This window comes from Melanaphis sacchari, unplaced genomic scaffold (genome assembly GCF_002803265.2).
Source record: "Melanaphis sacchari strain LSU unplaced genomic scaffold, SCAv2.0 Contig19_pilon_pilon, whole genome shotgun sequence".
Classification (NCBI taxonomy): Eukaryota; Metazoa; Arthropoda; class Insecta; order Hemiptera; family Aphididae; genus Melanaphis; species Melanaphis sacchari.
The window spans coordinates 373,003-394,872 of NW_020270975.1; the positions used below are offsets into that span (position 1 = coordinate 373,003).

General features: G+C 26.9%; 1 protein-coding gene across 2 annotated transcripts; it reads left to right on the forward strand.

The window, feature by feature from the left end:
* The first annotated feature begins 818 nt into the window (after window positions 1–818).
* LOC112593042 (acyl-CoA Delta(11) desaturase-like) lies at window positions 819–21,440 on the forward strand. 2 transcript variants are annotated; one of them, XM_025337268.1, is made up of 6 exons: window positions 819–907; window positions 15,616–15,812; window positions 15,877–16,007; window positions 19,803–20,008; window positions 20,706–20,891; window positions 20,977–21,440. In XM_025337268.1, exons 2-6 carry the CDS (start codon window positions 15,632–15,634, stop codon window positions 21,302–21,304), a joined length of 1,032 nt encoding a protein of 343 aa, XP_025193053.1. In that variant the 5' UTR covers window positions 819–907; window positions 15,616–15,631; the 3' UTR covers window positions 21,305–21,440. The 2 variants fall into 2 exon arrangements, with proteins under 2 accessions (XP_025193053.1, XP_025193052.1); XM_025337267.1 differs by lacking the exon at window positions 819–907 and adding an exon at window positions 12,271–12,752.
* The last annotated feature ends 430 nt before the right edge of the window (window positions 21,441–21,870 follow it).

The window sequence follows — 21,870 nt, forward strand, 5'->3', positions numbered from 1 at the left end:
GGTGGGAATAAAGGGCGAGGAATATTATTATTAGTATGGTAATTTTTTAAATGTGTTTGTCTTTGTGAATTGCGCGTTTTTATAGGACTAGGTAATAGTAAAACGTTACCTTCATCTAGATTCAATATCTCTATACCAGTTCGTCGTCATTTTGATCCATTAAATCATCGGATAAATTTGTTGTCTTCCAGAAATTCAACATCTTTATTAGATAAATAAGTTTCATCGTCATCAAAATCGTCATAAGATGTAAAACTGTCATTATCGGAAGGTAAATCTTCGAATAAGCACTCATCAATATAAAGGAGAAACGTTTATCTTGCCTCGCATGTAGAAAATTGAGTTTTCCGGGTAAACCGGTGCCATACAAACTTCAAAAACGGTCGTAAAAATGCATACAAATTATGTGTAAAAGGATTGTGTAAGAAAAAGTTTAGATTCAAATTTGGGGGGGCGGGGGACACGGGAAAATGGGTTTTTCGCATATTACAGGAGAGGGGGTGTAGTACAAATTTCGAAAACGGTCGTACAAATTCGTACAAATTGAGTTCTTGAGATTTACTAAATTAAAAAAAAAATACTTATTTATATACGTTAGGGGGGGTTGGAGACATATGTCTCTGGCCCCTCTTCAGTATTTTTGATATAAGTCTAATAATAACGACGTACAAATTCTGAAAACTGTCGTATAAATTCATACAAATGACGTACAAAATATTTGAATAAAAGTTTTTTACAGTTTTCGTGGTGGGGGGGCTGGTGACATGGATGTATATATACGGGCCATCGCGATCGTCTAAAGTAGTCACCGTTCTTAATTGCGTTGGTAATTTTGCGTAATTTACGTTGATGATTGTCGCATAAATCTAATTATCGGCTGTTGCAGACTACAGTGGCGCGGTACGCGGTAAGAGTTTGTTTATAATTTTATCAATTATTGTTATTTTTTATTGAAATAATTTTATTATAATATTGTATTGTAACTTCGTACAATTATATTTTGGTGTATTGGATAATTTACATTGGCTTTTTAATATTTTCAATACATCTCCTTGCCTATACAGTATACATATATCTAATTTTAATACATACAGTCCACTTGTCGGAAGACTTATACTTGGTAATGAGTAATAACAATTTCTTGACATTAGCTGAACTCAGGAAGTGTATGCGATTGTTTGACTAAAACTTTGATTTTCAATTGAATTGTCAATAATTATTATGTTGGTGGTTTGAATAAATTTAATAGTTTATTTGCTTCGAGAATAGCGTATTTTTTTTAGCAGTGAATATGCTTATTAAATATTAATGCAGGGAGCTTGTATTGAATGATTGTTTGATCTTGGTCAATTGTAAAGCCTATACCATGTTATTTAGAGGCGCCTGTGTAGATTTGAATGTAATAAGAAAATTTAAGTTGAATAATATTATAAAATTTCGTGTCCATTGAGTGAGTATGAGGTACCTGCAGACTGACAACAATGGATAATCGTGATTTTATGATTGAAATGCTTTAGTAAGAAATAATTTATTTGAGGAATTCAAATAAATTGACGTGTACTTTTTTATTAGTATATTTTGGATTTTTATAAATATTTATAATTAGTTTATTATTTTTTCTCCAGTGTCCATAGAAATTATTTATATTTCGGTTTAGATTACCTTAATTATAATTTTTACGATACTTCTAAAAAAAAAATTGCACATTTAATGTATTAAACCTAAATATTTAAGTTGATAGTACTATCCTCTTAACCAAATCTGACGGCAGGTACCAATTAAAAATTTAAAGGGACATTGTGTTTTACGTGTTTACTTCTTATTACTTCTATATAACTATGATTGTATATGTAATCAAATTCGTCTGATGTGAATGTTTAATGCCTATCGACTATTTTAATGAACTATTTCTAATCCTTAGTGGCTTGGCCATATTTCAGTATTTTTTAAAATGATATGATATAATCCTGTAAAATAAAATCACAGACTTTTATACCTACTACTCAGTATACATTGTATAGTATCTGTGCCTCAAATAGACATCCTAGGAAACAAAAGTACATGATTGTCATGATTTAAAAAATATCGTTATTCTCCTATATCATATAGGTATAAAACGCGAGCTAAAAATAATTATTGTTCATTAATACAAATTACAGGACATTAGGTATCTAGAGTTATCTTAAAAAAAATATGTTTCTTACTCTTTAAACTTTTATACATAATATATCTAATATATATTATTATTAAAGTATTAAAACTAATACACTTCTTAAACTTTGAACATTGTTATTGTTAATTATGATTCGTGACAATTAATTGTTTAAACAGATGTTTTGTTTAATTACTAATGTCAATAATATTTGTTATTATTGAACAAATATTATAGCTGAAATAACCGGATGTCCATATTAAAGATTACTAATGGCCATTGTTTCAGACAATTTATCATTAAATTTTTCATGAATACACTAATCGTACTTATTATATATTAATAAATTAAAAATTAAACTTTGTTTCCAAAATCATACTTAGGTATAAATAAAATGGATAAGTCACTTTCTGTAGTCTATTGACTATTGTTTAATATTTCTATGTATACCTAAATATAACTGTAGTCACTAGTCTCTATAACTACGTGATTACATTTATTTTATTTTATTAATACACTTTATTATATTAATATTATTTTATTTTTTATATTACATTCTAATATGTATGATTCGGTAACTATTTTTATTTAACTTATTTTTTTTTTAAATTTGTTTGATTAAAATTTTTGAAGAAAGATAAATTATATTATTTAATATTAATTATTTATACATAAAATACACGTATTTATAAAATTACAAAATAAATGAACGTAATGAATAAATTATAGAAGGGTATCTTGGGTAAAATGTAATATATCGCCACATCGGTTTACGGTTTGAATTATTTTCCAGAACTTGGTTTCTGATGACAACTACAGACTTACTTTATCATTATTACTATTATTTAAACTTTAAAGGTAACAGGAACGTTACAAAACAAACACTTACCAACTAAACAAAGTGAAATCGCGATGGTCATGATTCATGAGTTATGTAATTATCATATCATATCATTTAAAAATAATACAAAGTTTTTTATTTGTATATTTAATCATAAACAAAAAATCATAAATTTAAGTTTTGAATTCTAAGCAATCCTATGAAAATTTTGAATAAAATGTTTGTTTTTCACAGTATCCATTAGTAGTGTCACTAAATTACAGTCATCAATCAAATACATTCATGGTACATTCAAAATCTATTTTCGTGTAATTATATTATTACATATTTATTTTTTTATTATACAAATTATATTATATTATTATATTTTATACTATATTTTTGTATTATTATACTTATTAGGTAAAATTAGCTATAAATAAATTTTACATTTTTGACCATTTTATTATTTTGCCGCCTAAAAAAACTAATTTTAATATTGCCACCAGGGGCAATTGTCCCACTAAGCTCTCTCTTAAATACGGGCCTGGTTCTTTAACCTTTCAAACTAATCGAATAAAAGTAAATAGCTATAATACATTTCTTGATGCTATAATACATTTCTTTATGCTATAATGCAGACTACAGTATTACTATACTATTTTTATCAATTTTTCTATAAAATTAAAACTTTTAAAAGAACTTTATGACTTACGACATACATGAGAAACTCAGTAGATGTAAAATCATCCGTATCGTATTTTTAACTCATATATAATTAATAATTTAATAAATTGCGATATCATACTATGAATGTTTGAATTAAATAAACAGATGGAAAATAAAATAATTTTTATTTACGTATAAACTAATTATACATTAGCTCGTTTAGCTATTGTTTTGAACTATTAAATAGGGATAGACCCAGGGTTAGATTTATGATGGATGAAGGATGATAATGCAGTGGTGAACCTTCTACCCTATATATTTTTTTAACAGTTTTATTTAATACATTTTTTTAGTTTTCAATCCATTTAAATCCATAATGTAACCTGTGTTTAAAATTTTACAGTAATTTTATTGTCTGTAAGTATAAAATGTTTTACTGTTATACATTTTTAAGCTTTTAAGTTATAACTAATAATAATAATATTTATAGTAATAAAACTTTAAATATTGTTTAGTTATTTAATATCAAAGTTATCATTATTTTTGTGTAATCCGTTGATATTTGGTGATTTGATAATTTGGTGATAACCTTGAAAGTTGAAGTTGTGCTTTTAGTTAAAACCATGACATTGTAAGTTGTGAACAAGAATAACAAGACCATAATTTGGACTTAGGCTTGAAAGTGGTGATGTTCTAACTTTTAGTACTAACGCAACACAAAATTTCCTCTATTTTGTGATAACAATTTATGAGTACTATATTTTAAACGTATCAATTGATCTAGTGAAGCAATAAAAATTTTGAAAATAGATTTAAATTTTTTGTTTAGTCAGTAGTTAATTGGATTTACCCATATTTTATATTATTTGTAATAATAAAAAATGTTGTATTATTAGTAATAAATATAGACATTGAGTGTACCTTGTCATAGAGTAGGTCACTGTAATAGATTTTTGTTTATAAAATTGAATTAAAGTATTTATTCTGTTTTAAAAATTATAACTATTTTATATTCTATATAGATTATAAGCATTAATAATACTTTAATATAAAATTGTATGTTTAATGGTAGCCATTATTGATTTTTTTAATTAAAATATATTATTCAGTAAAATACATGTTAGTAGCTATTAATTTTTAATTATATTTTAATTGATAAGAAATAGAATTATAACTACTTGTTAAGATTGAAAATTCTCTGATTCTACTTTTTATTTGTTAAGTACACAGGATGATTCACCTAGCATGCTCACTGCTTTTTTCTTCTATAAAAAGTTCAAACTTCAAAATATGATTATTGGAATTTTTTAATTCTCTTTAAGAACGAATTATTTTAATGTTTTTAATTTTTTTCAATTGCGAATAATTTTTGAAAAAACTGAAAATGTTGATGTATTTATTATTAAAATCAAACTCCAAACGAGTAGTTTTTTAGTAATTTAATTTCATGTATTAAGGATAATAGGTCCTTTTCCTTTAATTTTTGTTGGTAAAATTCTATCGTCTTAAATCATTTTTTAATATTTAATGGAATCTTAATTTAATCTCGTCAACATAAGCGGATATTTGATTAAATTTTAGGGAAGGCTTAAATCTTTCTTTGTATTGTTGCAAAATAGGTATCTATTTAATTCTTTGAAAAAGGTTCAATAATTGGGGGTCTTTAAATTTGGGGGGGGGCTAAAAACCTCACAATCTCCGCCTATGCTAGTCAATAATTTGTGTTTGTTTATCGTGTTGGCTTACTATGTTATATAGCAATGACATTTTTCAACATTTTGATTATATTACAATTAATTACATTATTAAATATTATACAGCACTACTTCGCATGTAAGTTTACTAGTCTAAATTGACGGTAACTGAGTAAATTGTAGTCATGCTAAATTATTATCAAAGTTGAAATGCAATTTTCCCACCATTTCCGTGTTTCACAATCATAGCTATAAAAAATAAGTACCTATAAAGTATTATAGTTGTACATTTGAACCAACTTGTATCTTGAAAGGTTTATTCGATTATTTTATCTTATATATATATATAGCTGTGAACCGAGGACGTACTCGAACTATTTAATATAATCGATAAGACTGTAGACACACCCGGGCTATGAAAAAGATAAAAATTAAAAATGAGACGCACTTAGGGTATCCCTATCCGTGACGTACATGAAGTTGGCACCCCTAATTTGTTCGATTGTTTTCAAATAGCTCTCATTTTTTTTTTTGCAAAGGACCCTACTTCCTATTTTTTTTATTTTTATTTTTTGATATTTTGGTTTTTGTTTTTTAATGTTGCACAATCTTACAAATGTTACAATTTTCGCACTTAACCAACAAAATAAAATAAAATTATTAAAGAAAAACAAATGATTTAGAAAACTCATGAAATTTACGCACAGCCACTTGCATGGTGCAGTTTTCTACTATTTACCATCAGCCAACATATGTAGTGATTTCAATATTTATCGAGTTTCAAGTTGAAACAATAACAAAAAATGTGTTAAATTTACGGGTTAGAGGGAACAATAAAAGTTATAAATAAAAAAATATATTACTGATTTAAATGGATTTAAACTTAAGCAAAATTAAAATATTAAAATATAAAATTCATTAATAATTAGGTAGTATTTTTGTATATTTGTATCATATGTAGGTATAGTTAGTATTAGGTACATTACAAGCAACTGTTTATTTTTAAATTACTTATGACAAAATTCAGCAAACAATATTACACACTAAACTTAATTTTTTTTAATTTAATATTTTTCATTGAATAATTATTTTAATGATGATTTTGAATAATAATAGTATTGTCTAATTCATGGCTTTTTTTATTGCACAATTATTTCGTTCTAATGGAAGTGTATAAAATCATTCATTACTTCTGAGCTCTGAGAAAATAATAGATGAATTGACTAAAAAAAAAAAAAAAAAAAAAAAAAAAAAAAATGTAATTTAATAATACAGTTTGTACATTTTATAATATAGCGTATACTGTATTTATTAAATAATTAAAATATATAATATGTGTTGTATTATTTATTTTAATATTCAGTTATCAAATTATATATGTAGTTGATTATTTCTATATTTAAACTTATCATCAATAAGTTATTTATATAACTACAAAACTATCTCTTCTAAAATTATGTTTGCATACACTAATTTTTTTTAGGACATTATAAACAGTAAACAAACAAAAATGGCTCTTTTGAAGTCTAGGACGTAAAAACCAAGAACATACCTACCAACTATTTCTTATATAAAGTATTGTTACAATAAATTTAGTCGTGAACTGAAATTTCAGTAATCAAGAATAACTTAACGATAGATTACCAATGTAGGATGAACTTATATAAATGCAATTAAGATAAAATACTTGCACTGATAAAATATAAAACGTATATATACCTGACCCCATATACTATTATTATACAATATAATATAAACTGTATATTATACAGTTTAAAATTATAGACATTCATTAGGAGCTTAGGAGAAAATGTCCTGCTATGGGACATATATTTATAAGTCAGTATTTCGTCAAAAAAATGTCCGAGCGGAAAAAGTCCGTAATCCTTTTTTTCGATAATTGTTGATTGCTTATAGGTTATTTTCCAGATTTAAATCTTACTCCTCCTCTTATAAAAATTATGAATGCGCTACCGGTTTATCGAGCAAAATAATAAAAAATTAATTTTTATCGTTATAATGTAATTTTTTTTTTTAAACAAATAAATTAACCTTAAATTTTGATGGTTATTTTTAAAATTATATAATTATTAATTTGATAACGTTAAATCCTTTTTTATTATGCAATCGAGTCGTATTTGAAGGATATCTGATTTCTTTATCATTTAAAAAATAAATATGTATAATATTCCTAAAGGCTAAAATCGTATAAATTTTACAAAATTATTAGTACTTATGAATCATGAATTACATGATGTGATTAATGTTTATTATTAATATAATAATATCATTAATTATAATCTAAAAAATGTATTCCATTACAGTGATTGAATATTATTTATGCTCTTTGCACATACGCGAGTGTTATTTACGTTAATTCATCTTTATCCATATCACATTGAAAATTATTTAAATTTTAGTTTTAATTATTTTATGATTGATACGCGTAAATGCGTAATAAAAGTTTTAATTTAAAAAGATAACATAATAATACAATCATAATTTAAAATAGTTATATTATAATATCATGTTGGTAATTAAATAAGACTGATTTTACGAGCTAATTATAAATTACAAATTATTGTTATAATTATTTATTGCCATCGTGAACTCATTATGAATATCACGTATAGTATTTTCAGTTATTTATTATTGATACAATAGTTATTAAATGTTTTAAACTTTTTTGCATTATTTTTTAGTGTTCTAACTAAAATGGTAAATAATTAATTACATTTCAATATTAATCATAGTATAGTTAATACAAGTAGTACCTAAACTAACGTCTGTGATTTAAAAATATATAATAAGTATATTATTAAAACTCGCTAATAAAAAATATATATCTTCTTAGCTGTTTTACATTTGTATTTGATCAAAATTATATTATTTTATGTTACGTACAATTACAATAATACATAATATTAAATCCATTTTAATATTTTATGTACCAAAATATAATAAATGATTTAATGGATTAAAAATTTGTGGATAAACCAAAATAAAGTTTTAAAAATAGAGCATTAATACTTTTTTTTTTTTTTTTTATTTAAAATAAGTTTAATCTTTAAATATAATATAAAATTACTATGTCTAATGATACTACTATGTGCAGTGATTTGATACTTTTGTTTAGTGAAGGTTATGATAAAATTAATTGCCTACACCAAATGACCCAGTATGCTGCTAAGTTATTTTTGAAGGGATGACATTGAACTTAAAGTGAGTAGTAACTATAGTAGAATAGTGACAACTAAAATAACAAAGTAGCTAGGTACAAATGTACAATACTACAATGTATATTTTTTATTCGTTTAAAATCGCCAACAAAAGTTGTGTAATACCTATAATATATTTTAGAACCTTTAAAAAGTGGTTCAAAAACGGTATTAATGTATTATAAGTATTATTACAATATCGTGCGATCTTATTGTTATGAATCGAAAATACATTTCTAATAATAATTAGTAGACAACTATATAGTATATAGGCGTGAGATATGTAATATATTATTAAGAACTCGGGGCTCCACTTAGCATTTAAAAGATTTAAAATTAATAAATTAAAAAGTAGAAACGGCAATAAATAATAGTAAATTATAAATTGTATAAATATTAACTATTAAGTACTTAGTACCGGGCTCGTACTCTAAGTGTTTAAGTTAAAAGTACCTGTATATATGTAAGTTATTGGAGATTAGTTCAGAGAATATAATAATTAATAAGTAAATAGTAATAAGAATAACTAATAATCATCATACATTAATAAATGATGTAATATTTCCGTTTTTCTCAATTACGTATTATTTTTATTCATTCGATCTTGATATACATTTATAGCTATTATAGTTTTATACTATATATATATCATATTTTAAAGAATAGCTTATATAACACGTTTATATGATAAAATACTTGTATAGCCTTAAATATGTGATTAAAATAAATCAAAATGAAGTAAAATTTCTATTTTATTTTTTATTTTTTAATAGCTATTAGTATTAAAACTATGATAGCTCAACAAATTACAAAAGGTGAAAAGAGAAGTATAATGTTTAAATATATAATTTATATATGTGTATGTTATCGTTATGAGCATTAGTTAATTGACTTATTGTTACCTTTTAACCCTCAAAAATATTGAAAAATATCAGTATGTTTTCTAAGAATTTTGTTATACAATTTATAAAAGTAAATATAATTTTCTTATATTTTAACAAGTACTATAAATTAAACATGAAATACTTTTTAATAAGTATACTAATTTATAAAATAAAATAACTACTAGGTAAAACTTTAATTAAAAATTATCTTTGTAAATAATTGTCATACTCAAAAATAACAGTTAAATTAATATTGTAACCTATATTTATGTGAATTAATTTTAAATACCTAATCAAATATTTAATTTCATACTATATTGTATATTATGGAAATTTTCTCAATGTTTACAAATCGAAATAAACAGTATATAATGTGTAATAAACGTCAAGATGTCGTAATATATTGGGTTGATTTCAATAAAACTGCGAATAAAAATGTTAAATAATTTTTTTCATTCACATTGAAATATCCAGGTATCTAAAAATACTTTGGTTTTTATTATGGATTACTATTATTTATATTTTGAATATTTTAGGATTAATAATTATAATTTAGAGGTACTTTCATATTTATTTATTAACATAAAAACATCTTTGATTGGTCGAGTGCAAGACGATAATAATTTTTATTTCCAAGCTTTGTGTCACGTTTTAATTGTTATCATCTTAAGAATGAAAAATTAATTTTACTTGTACAAAAAATATATTTTGTAAAGATGATGCGGTGGTTGTTAGTTAAGTTAGGGTTTAAGTATCATATTGGTTATGACGCATGTAGGTATAGTATAAACAGTCAAAAGACTCGAAAGTTGAATTCTGTTCATACAATTTGCAATTGAGTAGATCGACAAAAAGTGTCATTGAACATCGGTCGAGTAAGTGGAACATGCTATCTGCTATAAAATTGTAACATGATGATATGATTGGTTATTTTATGACCGTCTGTTTTATTGATTATAATACGTTACTACGTTAGGTATTTAGAATTATATACTACGTCAACGCATTTTCCACCGTAAATAATATTATAGCTATTATGTAAAACATAAAGTCATATATTATACATGTACTTAATATATATACTTGTATATTTAAACTGTATAGGACTTTGAAGTGCAAGTGTTGGTAGATACACATGATAAGTAACGGAGAAAAAAATAGATTGTTAGGTACACACAGATAACTTAGCTAAAGTATCATAACTATCATTGTTATATTTAGATTAATTTCTGTTTACACTATACGTCTATACAGTATATAGCATAGGTATAACACCTGCACACAGTAAAAACCTATAAAACATTATTACTTTATAGTTATAGGCGTTACGGCGTATATGATCGTTCATTTGATCACTATAGAAAAACTAAGTCGTGTAATACCGTAGTTTCGCGAGATCAACCATCATATTATTATTGTTTTTCCCAAACAGTAGGTACGTCATATTATTATATTATAAATACATAAAATAATCGATGTTGAGAAATCGGAATAATAACCAACAAATACGCGTGTAACAATAATGTTTTTACGGAACGGAAAATAATTCGAACATTTTTCATAATTTACCGATATGCTTTGATGCAATTATAATAAAACGTAATGACGGTGTGGTATACATATACAATATGCAAATAATATAATATACCATAACGTGTCATATTGTGAGCCTACTGCCTACGGTTCGTTCGTACGCATGTTAGTTTTGCTATCACGTCACGACGCTACTCATCGAACTTCATGGTAGGTTTAATGTTTACTTAATAACGTCGATATTCATTTATATTAGCTAAATTTCTAGGTTTGTCAGTGCGCAGTTTTGAACTAAAATTCAATCATTTGTATTGTTAGTATAATATATACTATAATTTAATAACTTAGTAATAAAAAAAATTGTGAAATTATTTAAATGGTTCGTCGAAAAACCATAACATTTAAGTATAATACTTTTCTTCCCCTACTCACATCAGATTAAAAAAATGGGTTACGCGGAGAAAATCAAGAAATTATTTGGAACAACTTTGTAAAAAAAAAAATCGTAAAAAGTTCAATAGTGTCGTCAAAAACTCGACACGTAAATAAGGCCTGTTCTTTTACATAATATATATTATAAATGGATTTAAAATACAAAAATATTTACGCGTTTGAAATGATTATATATAGTATTTTATATTCGGTACGCGTAAGATAAGCTTGTGACAAACCGCTCGGGAAAGACGTAGAACACGTCGAGCAATTCGTAAGACTTCGGTAAAATCGCAGTGGCATAGGTACTTCGCCTACCCCCGACCACAAGTGATTTTCGCACAGATTTTAAATGCTAACATGACCACGTCGTTTCACAGTGAAATGAGCGAAATAATTCACGACTGTATAGTCGAAAGTCGAAGTTCAAACAACACGCCGCATAACACTGCGTACGTGTGCGGGACTACGTGATTATTACGAGCGATACCGTTCGCGATTTATGTGGGGGTATGTCTACAACACCGGTCGCCTGGTCGAAATTTCGGACCGGAGTCCGCGGGGAAAAAAAAATCGCCAAAAGCCGGTCGAACCGCCCCACCGATTTGCGACGATGTCGCGAAAAACGAAAATCGCGCGCGCACCCACACACACACACACACACACAACACCTCATCGTTTTCGGCCGGCAGAGGATGAGTCACAGTCACCGTCGCGACCGCGTCGACGCACCCGCCGGCACGCCGTTTGATTTTGAACACTACCGGGCACCGGGTGGCGCATTTGGCGCAAATAATTCGTTCGGCCGCTACCGGCAGCAGCACAAGCGGCCCCCAAACTGTATCGGTTCGCCCGGCCGAATTATTAAATCCGTATCGCACACGGAGGGATCCGACACCGCCGCCGCCGCCGCCGCCGCCGCGACTCGGGACCGCCTCGGTACGATATCGCTGTATCGGCAGTACGCTGTACGAGTTTTCTCGCGTCTTCCGCCGCCAGCGCCTCCATTCGCGTTCGCGTCGCCGTCACCGCCAAAAGAATTGCACTCGCGTCCTCTTCTCTCGCCGTGACGCGTTCTAACGTCGTCGTGCAATTTTTCCTGTTTTCCTCTCCACATTAAATTTATTGGATATCGTGTTTTCTATCCGCATTCGTCGCACGTAGTCCGCGAATAAGTCTGTGTCTGTCTGTGTGTGTGTGTGTGCGCGTGTGCGCGCATCGTATATCCGTCGTCGTCCGGTCCGGTGGTGGTGGTGTCCTGTCGCACGCACCCCGTTCCCAACGGGAAATCCGTCGTCGTCGTCGTTGTGTGATGAACGTCGTAGTTTTCCAGGGTGTACGTCGTCACAGGTACGTGCGGATGTGTTGTTTATTTTGTCTCGCGCGAGCAAAACCACCCGAGTCGTCCACCGGCCGGTGAGCGAGCGAACCCGTGTGCGCGCGCGCGTCCGGCCGACCGACCGTACACGTGATACGGACGACTTGTAGCCGCCCGCCGCTGTTAGTAGAGCCTAGTGATGGGAATAATCGAATGATTTCGATAATCGAGAGATTAGTAATCGAGATATTATAATAATCGAGTAATTCACTCGATTATTTTAATCGAGAGAATGGTCACTATTATATAGTGATAGTCGCTAGTCCGATAACAAATGTACGATACAACTGATACAACATATAAATTAAATTGAAATATAGTATATTATACCAAAATAATATATATATATGGTAAGAATTATTATTTATAATAGATATAAATAATAATAGAAACCATTTCCTTAACAATTCCAGATAGTACAGATTAATAATAAAGTATAGTTATACTACGCCGCGGGCCGCGGCCGCCTGGGTATTTTTAAATATGTATTAGTTATTATTATATTATAATATTAGTGAATAGTAGATTAGTAGATAAGAATGATTACTGCCTACTGGTTCAGTGTTCGAAATTCGAATAGCTATACCAACTACTATAAAGTAACTATAAACTAGTTATTATAAAAATAGTAATTACTAATAAGTAACTACTAACTACTAATTTTTCATTCGATTATTTTTGACCGAGCAATTCGATAATTTTTCTAATAATCGAGTAATCGATTATTTTCTAATAATCGAGTACTCGATTATTTTCTCTCGATTGCTCCCATCACTAGTAGAGCCTACAACAAGTGTTCGGCCGCCGCTTGTGCCGTGGCTCTCGTGCTGCGACCTTGGGCACGTGTTCGCTATTTTACGGCATGTGTGTCGAGCGAGTTGCGGCTGCGGCGGCGGTCTCCGTCGTAGGTGCCCCCGATCGTTATGCCGTGTTATGATAAGGAAATGGAAAACACGTTATAACGACTATAGTATTTTTATCTCTTTGGATTTTCTCTCCCTTATCGCCCCTCCGCGCAGATTGAATTCCGAGTTGTCGAATGCTTCTCTCTTTTTTTTTCCTCTTTTAAATTTTTAATCGATCCTCAAGGTTTTCTTGTTGGCATCACCTCACCCTATCACTTGTCCGCCAATCACCATTTTCTGGCCACCTGATGATTTTTGTCGTCCTCGCGTGCCGTACGCTCCGCAGGGCCACGAACGTACCCCCGTAAAACATGAATATATTTGAATTCACGTTGAATATCATTGAATTGTTTGATTTTCGAAACGATTTCGTGACGAGCAGAGTTTATAGTTCGTCTGTCGATAACTCTCTGCAGTCACTAGTTCCCGCGCAACGAATATCCCTTAATAATAATAATAATAATAACTATAAGTCTTATATGTTATTAAAATTGAAGGAGGGTTGGAGTCCAGAAAAATTGGAAAGCGAAATAAGGAGGGGATGGCAGAGTGTTATGGTCTCAGTTAAAATATTTTTACATAAATGGATTAATTATTATTAAATATAATAGATATTTTTAAAATTGTACAATAATAATGAAGTTGACAATATTATTCAAAGTACACTTTTATCCATAAAATCTGAGTTGGCTTCAAATAATTATGGCATAGAGCTTAAGTTTCCCTCCCCCCCAGAGTTATGTCTATGTGTACTTCTTTATGCCTACATTTTTTATAAAACCAGCAAAATGTGCAGCCTACATATTGTCTGATATTTGCCATTCTAATATTTTTCTGTTGCTGCTTAGAAACTAGTTGGTTATTGGTGTAAACAAAATCAGTACTAATCGTTATCACTCATATTTGTTGTGATTATTTGTTTAATTCTTGTTTAATTTTAATTTTCATGAATTTAACATTGTGAAAAATATCTAAGAAAATTATACATATTTTACCAAACCAGATTTTAATCATAAGATAATTCAATTTTTATTTTTTACTCTTAATTTATCTTCAATAATTAAAAGAGACTTCGCAGTTGGGACAATATACAATTGAATATTTTTTATATATAAATACAATATATAATTTATTTAATATAGATATCAGTATAACAGTATATTAAATAGTTGTTATGTAATTAATAATTAGTTTTATCTAAAACCAATTATATTTCTCGGAATGTATTTTTAAATATGATGATGTGTTAAACATTAATGTTACCAAGCAGCAATTACTTTTTATTTAAAATAATCATAACAAATTAATAATTTGTAAAAAAAGGATTAAATTCTGACACGAATGTTAAAAATAATTTTAATACCTTAGGTTTTTGTTTTAATTAAAAATAATTTTATAAAACTAAATAGTTTATGCTTAAAGACAATTTTTTCTTTGTATTTGTTCATAATAAATAACTTAACTAAATAAAAACTTGTTTAATAATTACATACTGCATAATTCATGAGTTCAGGATGTAGAGCTGTTAGTTTATAATTAAATATTTAAAATATTGAGATATTAATTGTCAATAACTATTAAACTTTGTCCTTATATTCTGTAAATTGTATAACTTATATTTTAGTATACTAGCCACTAGGTAGGTATTTAAATAGATTAATAAAATGATTTAAATTCATATTTAATTTTAATTTTATCAATGAATAAAAAAATTGACAAACTTTATTTATTATACTTTTATCTAATATAAGTTATAACACTCAAAGAATAATTAATTTATTAAATACCTAAATAATAAATGTTATAAGAAAATTAATTTAAAATCTGAAATTAAATACTATTTAACATACCTATTTAGTTAAATCTATTTTTTTTTATAGCATACATGATGTTTTATTTTATTTTTATTCAAATTTTATATTATTAACAGATAATCAAATCAAACTATGGACGAATCAAAAGAAATTACTAATGATGGGGCAACTCTTCTTACCCAACAAAATAGAAAACAACATAATCAAGCAATTGTGTGGCGCAATGTCATATTGTTTGGTTACCTTCATTTGGCTGCACTTTATGGTGTGCTACTAATGTTTACCTCTGCTAAAATTGCTACAACTATTTTTGGTATGTTCAACAACCTACATATTAAATATAACTTAGTTATTGAATATATTTTTTTTTCATTTAGCAATATTGATGTATCAAGTATCTTCAATTGGCATTACAGCTGGAGCTCATAGACTTTGGTCACATCGGGCCTATAAAGCCAAATGGCCATTACGTGTGATATTAATTATATTCAATACAATAGCTTTTCAGGTATTTATTATTATTATTATTAACTATTACTTATTATAAATAAGTATTAAAAAGGAAAAATTAAATTATTTTTTACTCTTAAAAATTGTTTTGAATCATTTTCATCATCATTGATTTGAAATTTGAATTAATATAATTTATTTTTCTCTTAGTTAGCTGGATATTTTAATAAATGGAGACATATTCAATTAAAACATAATGTAAATTAAACCAAAAAAAATACAAATAAGATAATTATTTAGTGCATAATTTAAAAAAATACTAAAACAAAATATAATTTTTATAAGTTAAATAAACTCAACTCTACATAGCATAATTAATGTAGTATTAAGTATGAACTTAGCTTTAATCTAGTAATAGATTACATGTTAATATTAAATATTAATCATTTTAATTTTGTTTAAAACATTATATAAATATGTTTTATTTAATATTATTAAAAGATTTATTAATTTAGATCAGAGGTATAAAAACTGCGTCGCAGCTACTAGGGGCATGTTGTTTGTGTCAGTGAATGGAGTCGTGGCAAAAAACTGGAAAATAAAACTAATGTAATAGTGTAGCGGTTATAGATTCGTTAATGAAATACACACGATTAGTTGAATGAATATTAATATGTGTATAAATATAAGTATTAAGTATAGTTTATAATCATTTGAGCGATTATTGAAGCGATAATAAAACACACACGACCAGTTAAACGTATATTAATATTAATATAGTTGATATACTATCAAATATTTTCTATATTACCTATTTATTTGTAAATTGATTAATACAGTCGTATGATTAATAAATTAATGTTAGTACATAATAATATAACCATTATTTTTTTGTCATTACAAATTTGGGAACTGTCAAAGTATTGTAAAGACAATAAGAAGCCGTGGGATGAAATAGTTTGAATACCTCTGGTTTAGATAATTTAAATAAAATATTAGTTGTTAACTTTGTTTATAATACATACAAAGCAATAAATTATTTTCTTGAATTTAATGATGAACTTACCTAAACTTGTTATTAATAATACATTTTTTCAATGTAATTTGATAAATTTGGTAGATCTTAGTTGTAAACAACAATTATTTATGTTTTTAGTTCCATAAATTTATTAAAAATTATTGATTTTATTTAAAAATATTTAATTAAATTAAATTTGAGATATCCATAGATGCTTTAAAAAAATTGAAGGTACTATTGTCTGTAATAAAATAACATATTAACCATTGACACTGGTTGTAAGTCATTTTACGTTGTTTTATTAGGTTTTGGTTTTTATTGTTTTACTTAAACCTGTTTTTTTTATCTCAAATCATTTTCAAACTCTCTATTAGTTTAAACCTGGGTTTTTATTAGAATTATCTCATTATTTATTTGGAAATAAAATATAAATAACCGATTCTTAAATATATTGTAATATATTAAGCAATGGGTTCATTGTCTTGTGGTTTTTGCTAAAAAATTCTTAAAAGTTCATTATTATTTATTAAAGAATATTTGTATAGGTATGTAGATTAGGTGATGATTCTATATTATTTATCTTCAGTTCACTAAGTTTTAAATATAAATAAAACAATTCTTTTTCATTTTTTAATTAATTTATTTTAGACTGTATTTTATGTCGGTGAAAGTGCTCATCTTTAACAGATTAGGCACAGAATATGGAATATTTAAATATAAGTATGTCCTTTTAATCATTTTTAGTAATAAATGAGTGAATTAGAGCCAATAGTGAATTTCTAAATTATTCGCGTATAAAACGTGTCTTATACTTATTGCATTTATTTTATTATCTTTAGTAATAGTACTAAATACCTGTACCTATATACAAATTAATTAAATTATCATTCATTATGGTTACTACTTTGTTAACATATCTTTCATGTATATATATTGCTTATTAAAATATTAATATTTTAATTGGAAACTGATTGCTTCTACTATAGTTAAAAGTATTTATGTAAATTTTATTTATATGCTTACTTTAGTTGTTTGTTTACATCTCGTCAAATAAATATTTTTGACTGTAAATAACAAAAAATTAAAATATAACCCTTTGATGAGTCGATGAGTCCCATTGCGTGTTTATATAGATTGTTTCAGAGAGTATATGTTTTTTATTAAACAATGGTATCTATTATTTAATAAAAAATTTTATTTTTTGTGAACAATTTATTACTATAAAAAAAAAATATATATATATATATTTTTAGGATAGCCCAAAATGGTACTAAAATATTTAATCTGACGTATATAGTTGTAATATCAATAGCCTTTAATTAAAATAAAAATTTAGCGATATTCAATTTTTTTAGTCTATGACTCTTCATAATGTCAGATTTCTGATAATTCTTTTATGATAATACTAATTATTTTATGTATGGTGATTTCCAGATTGAGAACCACTGCTTTATAAATAGCAGAACCCAACTTAGGGAGGGGGGCTAGGGGAACTGCAGCCCCGGGCCCCGAATCCCGATATGATTTAGGGCCCTGAGTCCCTGTTGATATTTAATTATTAAAGTGGCACTGTGAAATTTTATGATATTATTGTTTACGTAGTTTTGTTTTTCACGTGTTGTAATGGAATTTATGATTATTCTATTATCAATAAAATAAGCTAGATATTAAGTTTTAAGATAAATTTGATCAAAAGCACTTTATCATTATGATTAAGTTAGCATTGAGTATAGAAATATCACGGGTTTTCTGTTTTTACGAGTGCTCAGGTTTTTTCTAAATACGGGTATAAAACAAATTTAAAATTAGAACTAATTGAAAACGCTAGAAGAACGTCCCTTCATCAAGAAAAATTAAACTCACTCGTTCATCTATCTTTATCTGCTGAAAAGAAAAGAATTAACTAACACACTTGATTTTTCAAATCTAATTAAAAAGTTTAGTGAACTAAAATATAGAAAAAAACTGTTGTCTTAAATTCTAAATAATGTACATTTTTTTTATTATTTACATTGACGATGTTGAAAATTGCATTACCACTTTGACTTTGTATATAATGTACATGATGTATATCAGTAACTGTATCTACACTTCTTCACTTATTTTTATATTTTTAATTTGATAATTTTATTTATATTAATCATCATTAAATGATTACTTATAGACTTATGATATAATTTATTTATAATCTTATAAAATAAATTGAATATAAAAATCTGTATAGTTGATAATTTAGAATTTAGATAATAATTAATTTTTAGGGCCCCATCAAAAACTTAGACCCGGGCCCCAAAATTCCTAAATTGGGTTCTGATAAATAGTAATAAGAAAAAATTATTAATTTACATCATTACTCTTCAAAGGGTTAATAGTTTCTAATATTTGTTTCATTTTTTTAAATTACAATTAAATATTATACATTCAATAAAACACATGCATACATTAAAAATCTACAAATCAAAGAAATTTGCTTACATCTTTAACAAAGTATATATATATTTTTAAATTAAGTTATATATTTAACTTAATTTAATTAAACATTATAATTCAAATAAAAATTATTAACTCTATTGTTTTGTTTTTTTTTTTAACGTAGTTAGATTATTTAAATAATATTTGTACAATATAGTTTTTCTCAATAGTAACATTTTACTAAATTTATTATTTTGCTTTATTTCAGTTTTTCATTTTAGAATTGTTGTATTTATAATATAACGAATATTTTAAATTATAAAATTATCTGTAGTTGTTAGTTATTCACAAATATTTTATTAAATTATGCATATCATGCAAAATTTTTTTGTTTGGAGTTTTAACGATATGTTTATATTTTAGAACCATGTGTATGAATGGGCTCGTGATCATAGACTACACCATAAATACAGTGAAACAAATGCTGACCCGCATAATGCAAACAGAGGATTTTTTTTTTCTCATGTTGGTTGGTTATTATGCCGAAAACACCCAGAAATTATGGAAAAAGGACGTGGTATTGACATGAATGATTTACTAGCTGATCCAATTGTTTCCTTCCAAAAAAAGTAATGTTTTTATTATAGTTTAACTGTCATAAAATTATTATGCACTATATTTGTATAAAAACTGTTTAGTTCTTAAATTTAGCTGATTTTGTATTTATGATTGAGTATTTGCTTCAGTACTACTTTTTAATATTCCAGTCCTAGTTTTTTGGCTAGCTATTTTAAGGTGTGATATTAACTCCCTTACCTTTTAAACTGTCTTAACATAAAAATCTCATTGTTTAATTCTTATATCAACTTTTCTTTTCTTACGAGTATTCCTGTGTACGTTACTTACTAAGTGGTTAACTAACCTTTTTGTTAGAATGATATGCATTGCCAATGACAGTTCATCATTTTGGATGAAATAATATAGTTTTATTATATTGAATGTGGTTCAACCTTTTGTAATTGGCGAGCCAATTTATAATGTTTAAGTTGTTACATTACAGATTGATTATGATGTTTAAGTATGATGATAAGATTACTTAAAATTATTGAATTTTAAAAAAAGGGTAAACAAAAAAAAAAAAAGACTGTAGGCTGGTTGGTTCAATCACCTGTATTATGTTATAAAAATTATTAAATTATTTTATGTAATATTAGATCATATTAGATACCTTTAAGTTAAACTTTAGGTTTTAATATGCTTATAACTTTGGACAGCAGTCTATATTATTGAACATAAATATTAATTATTATTAATTAAAAATTACAGATATTACAAGTTCCTGATGCCATTGTTGTGCTTCATATTACCAACAATGTTACCTGTGTATTGTTGGGGCGAAAGTTGGACAAATTCTTGGTTTGTGGCCACTATGTTTCGGTATACTTTCTCGCTTAATGTCACATGGTTAGTAAATAGTGCTGCACATATGTGGGGTGGAAGACCATATGACAGGTAATGGTTTAAGTTATTGTAATTTTTAAAATTTATCAAGTAACATTGAACTTTTTATAACTCTATATTTTATTATTTATTTTAGGTTTATAAATCCCTCGGAAAACATAACTGTAGCTTTATTGGCATTGGGAGAGGGTTGGCACAACTATCACCATGTATTCCCGTGGGATTACAAGGCAGCAGAATTGGGTGATTATAAACTCAATATGACAACTGCATTCATTGATTTCTTTGCGAAAATTGGATGGGCATACGACCTGAAAACTGTATCAGCCGATACAGTACGTAAGCGTGTGGAGCGTACTGGCATAAATAGTGGAGAAGATACTCAATCATCATGGGGTTGGGACGACAAAGATTTGCCACAATCTGATCGTGAAGCTGCTACAATTATTAACAAGCAAGGATAATTAACTTAAACAAAAAAATATATTTAAGTTTGTATTATGTATCAGTGAACTATATTCTGAGTGCTACCGTGTGTATTATGTTGTATATATTAATATTATGTTTACCACGATTAAAGTTTATTTGTTTATACATAATCATTATGGTTTATATTTTATAGCAGCCATAAATTGTTGTAGTATTATATGGTAACAATATCTGGTATTTTTTTTTATAGATTAAAATATAATTTACTTGTTGTCAACAAGCAAAATTCATTCATCAGCAAAATAATTGATCGTTTCAAATTCATGACAATTGCTGCATTGTTTATTTGATGTGATTTAAGTTTCATTATTTGTAATTATTGATAATTGTCTTTGGTTTTTAGACTATTATTTTGATGATTAAGTCACAATTATTTAAATTAATTATGTACACTGATACAGTGTGTCCCTTCCAAAACCTACTAATTTAAAGTATTGGAGTCATTTTTAGATGTTTATTTAAGATATTAATTACTCGTATCACATTAAATTACATCCTGTATATTATGATAATACTTCTTAATTGGTTAAACTATTCTAAA

Excerpts from the sequence above, each read along its gene's own strand:
- LOC112593042 (XM_025337268.1), top strand. The coding sequence starts at position 15,632 with ATGGACGAATCAAAAGAAATTACTAATGATGGGGCAACTCTTCTTACC. Across the intron at positions 16,008-19,802 it reads TCAATACAATAGCTTTTCAG|AACCATGTGTATGAATGGGC; the intron begins GTATTTATTATT and ends TTTATATTTTAG. Across the intron at positions 20,009-20,705 it reads ATTGTTTCCTTCCAAAAAAA|ATATTACAAGTTCCTGATGC; the intron begins GTAATGTTTTTA and ends TAAAAATTACAG.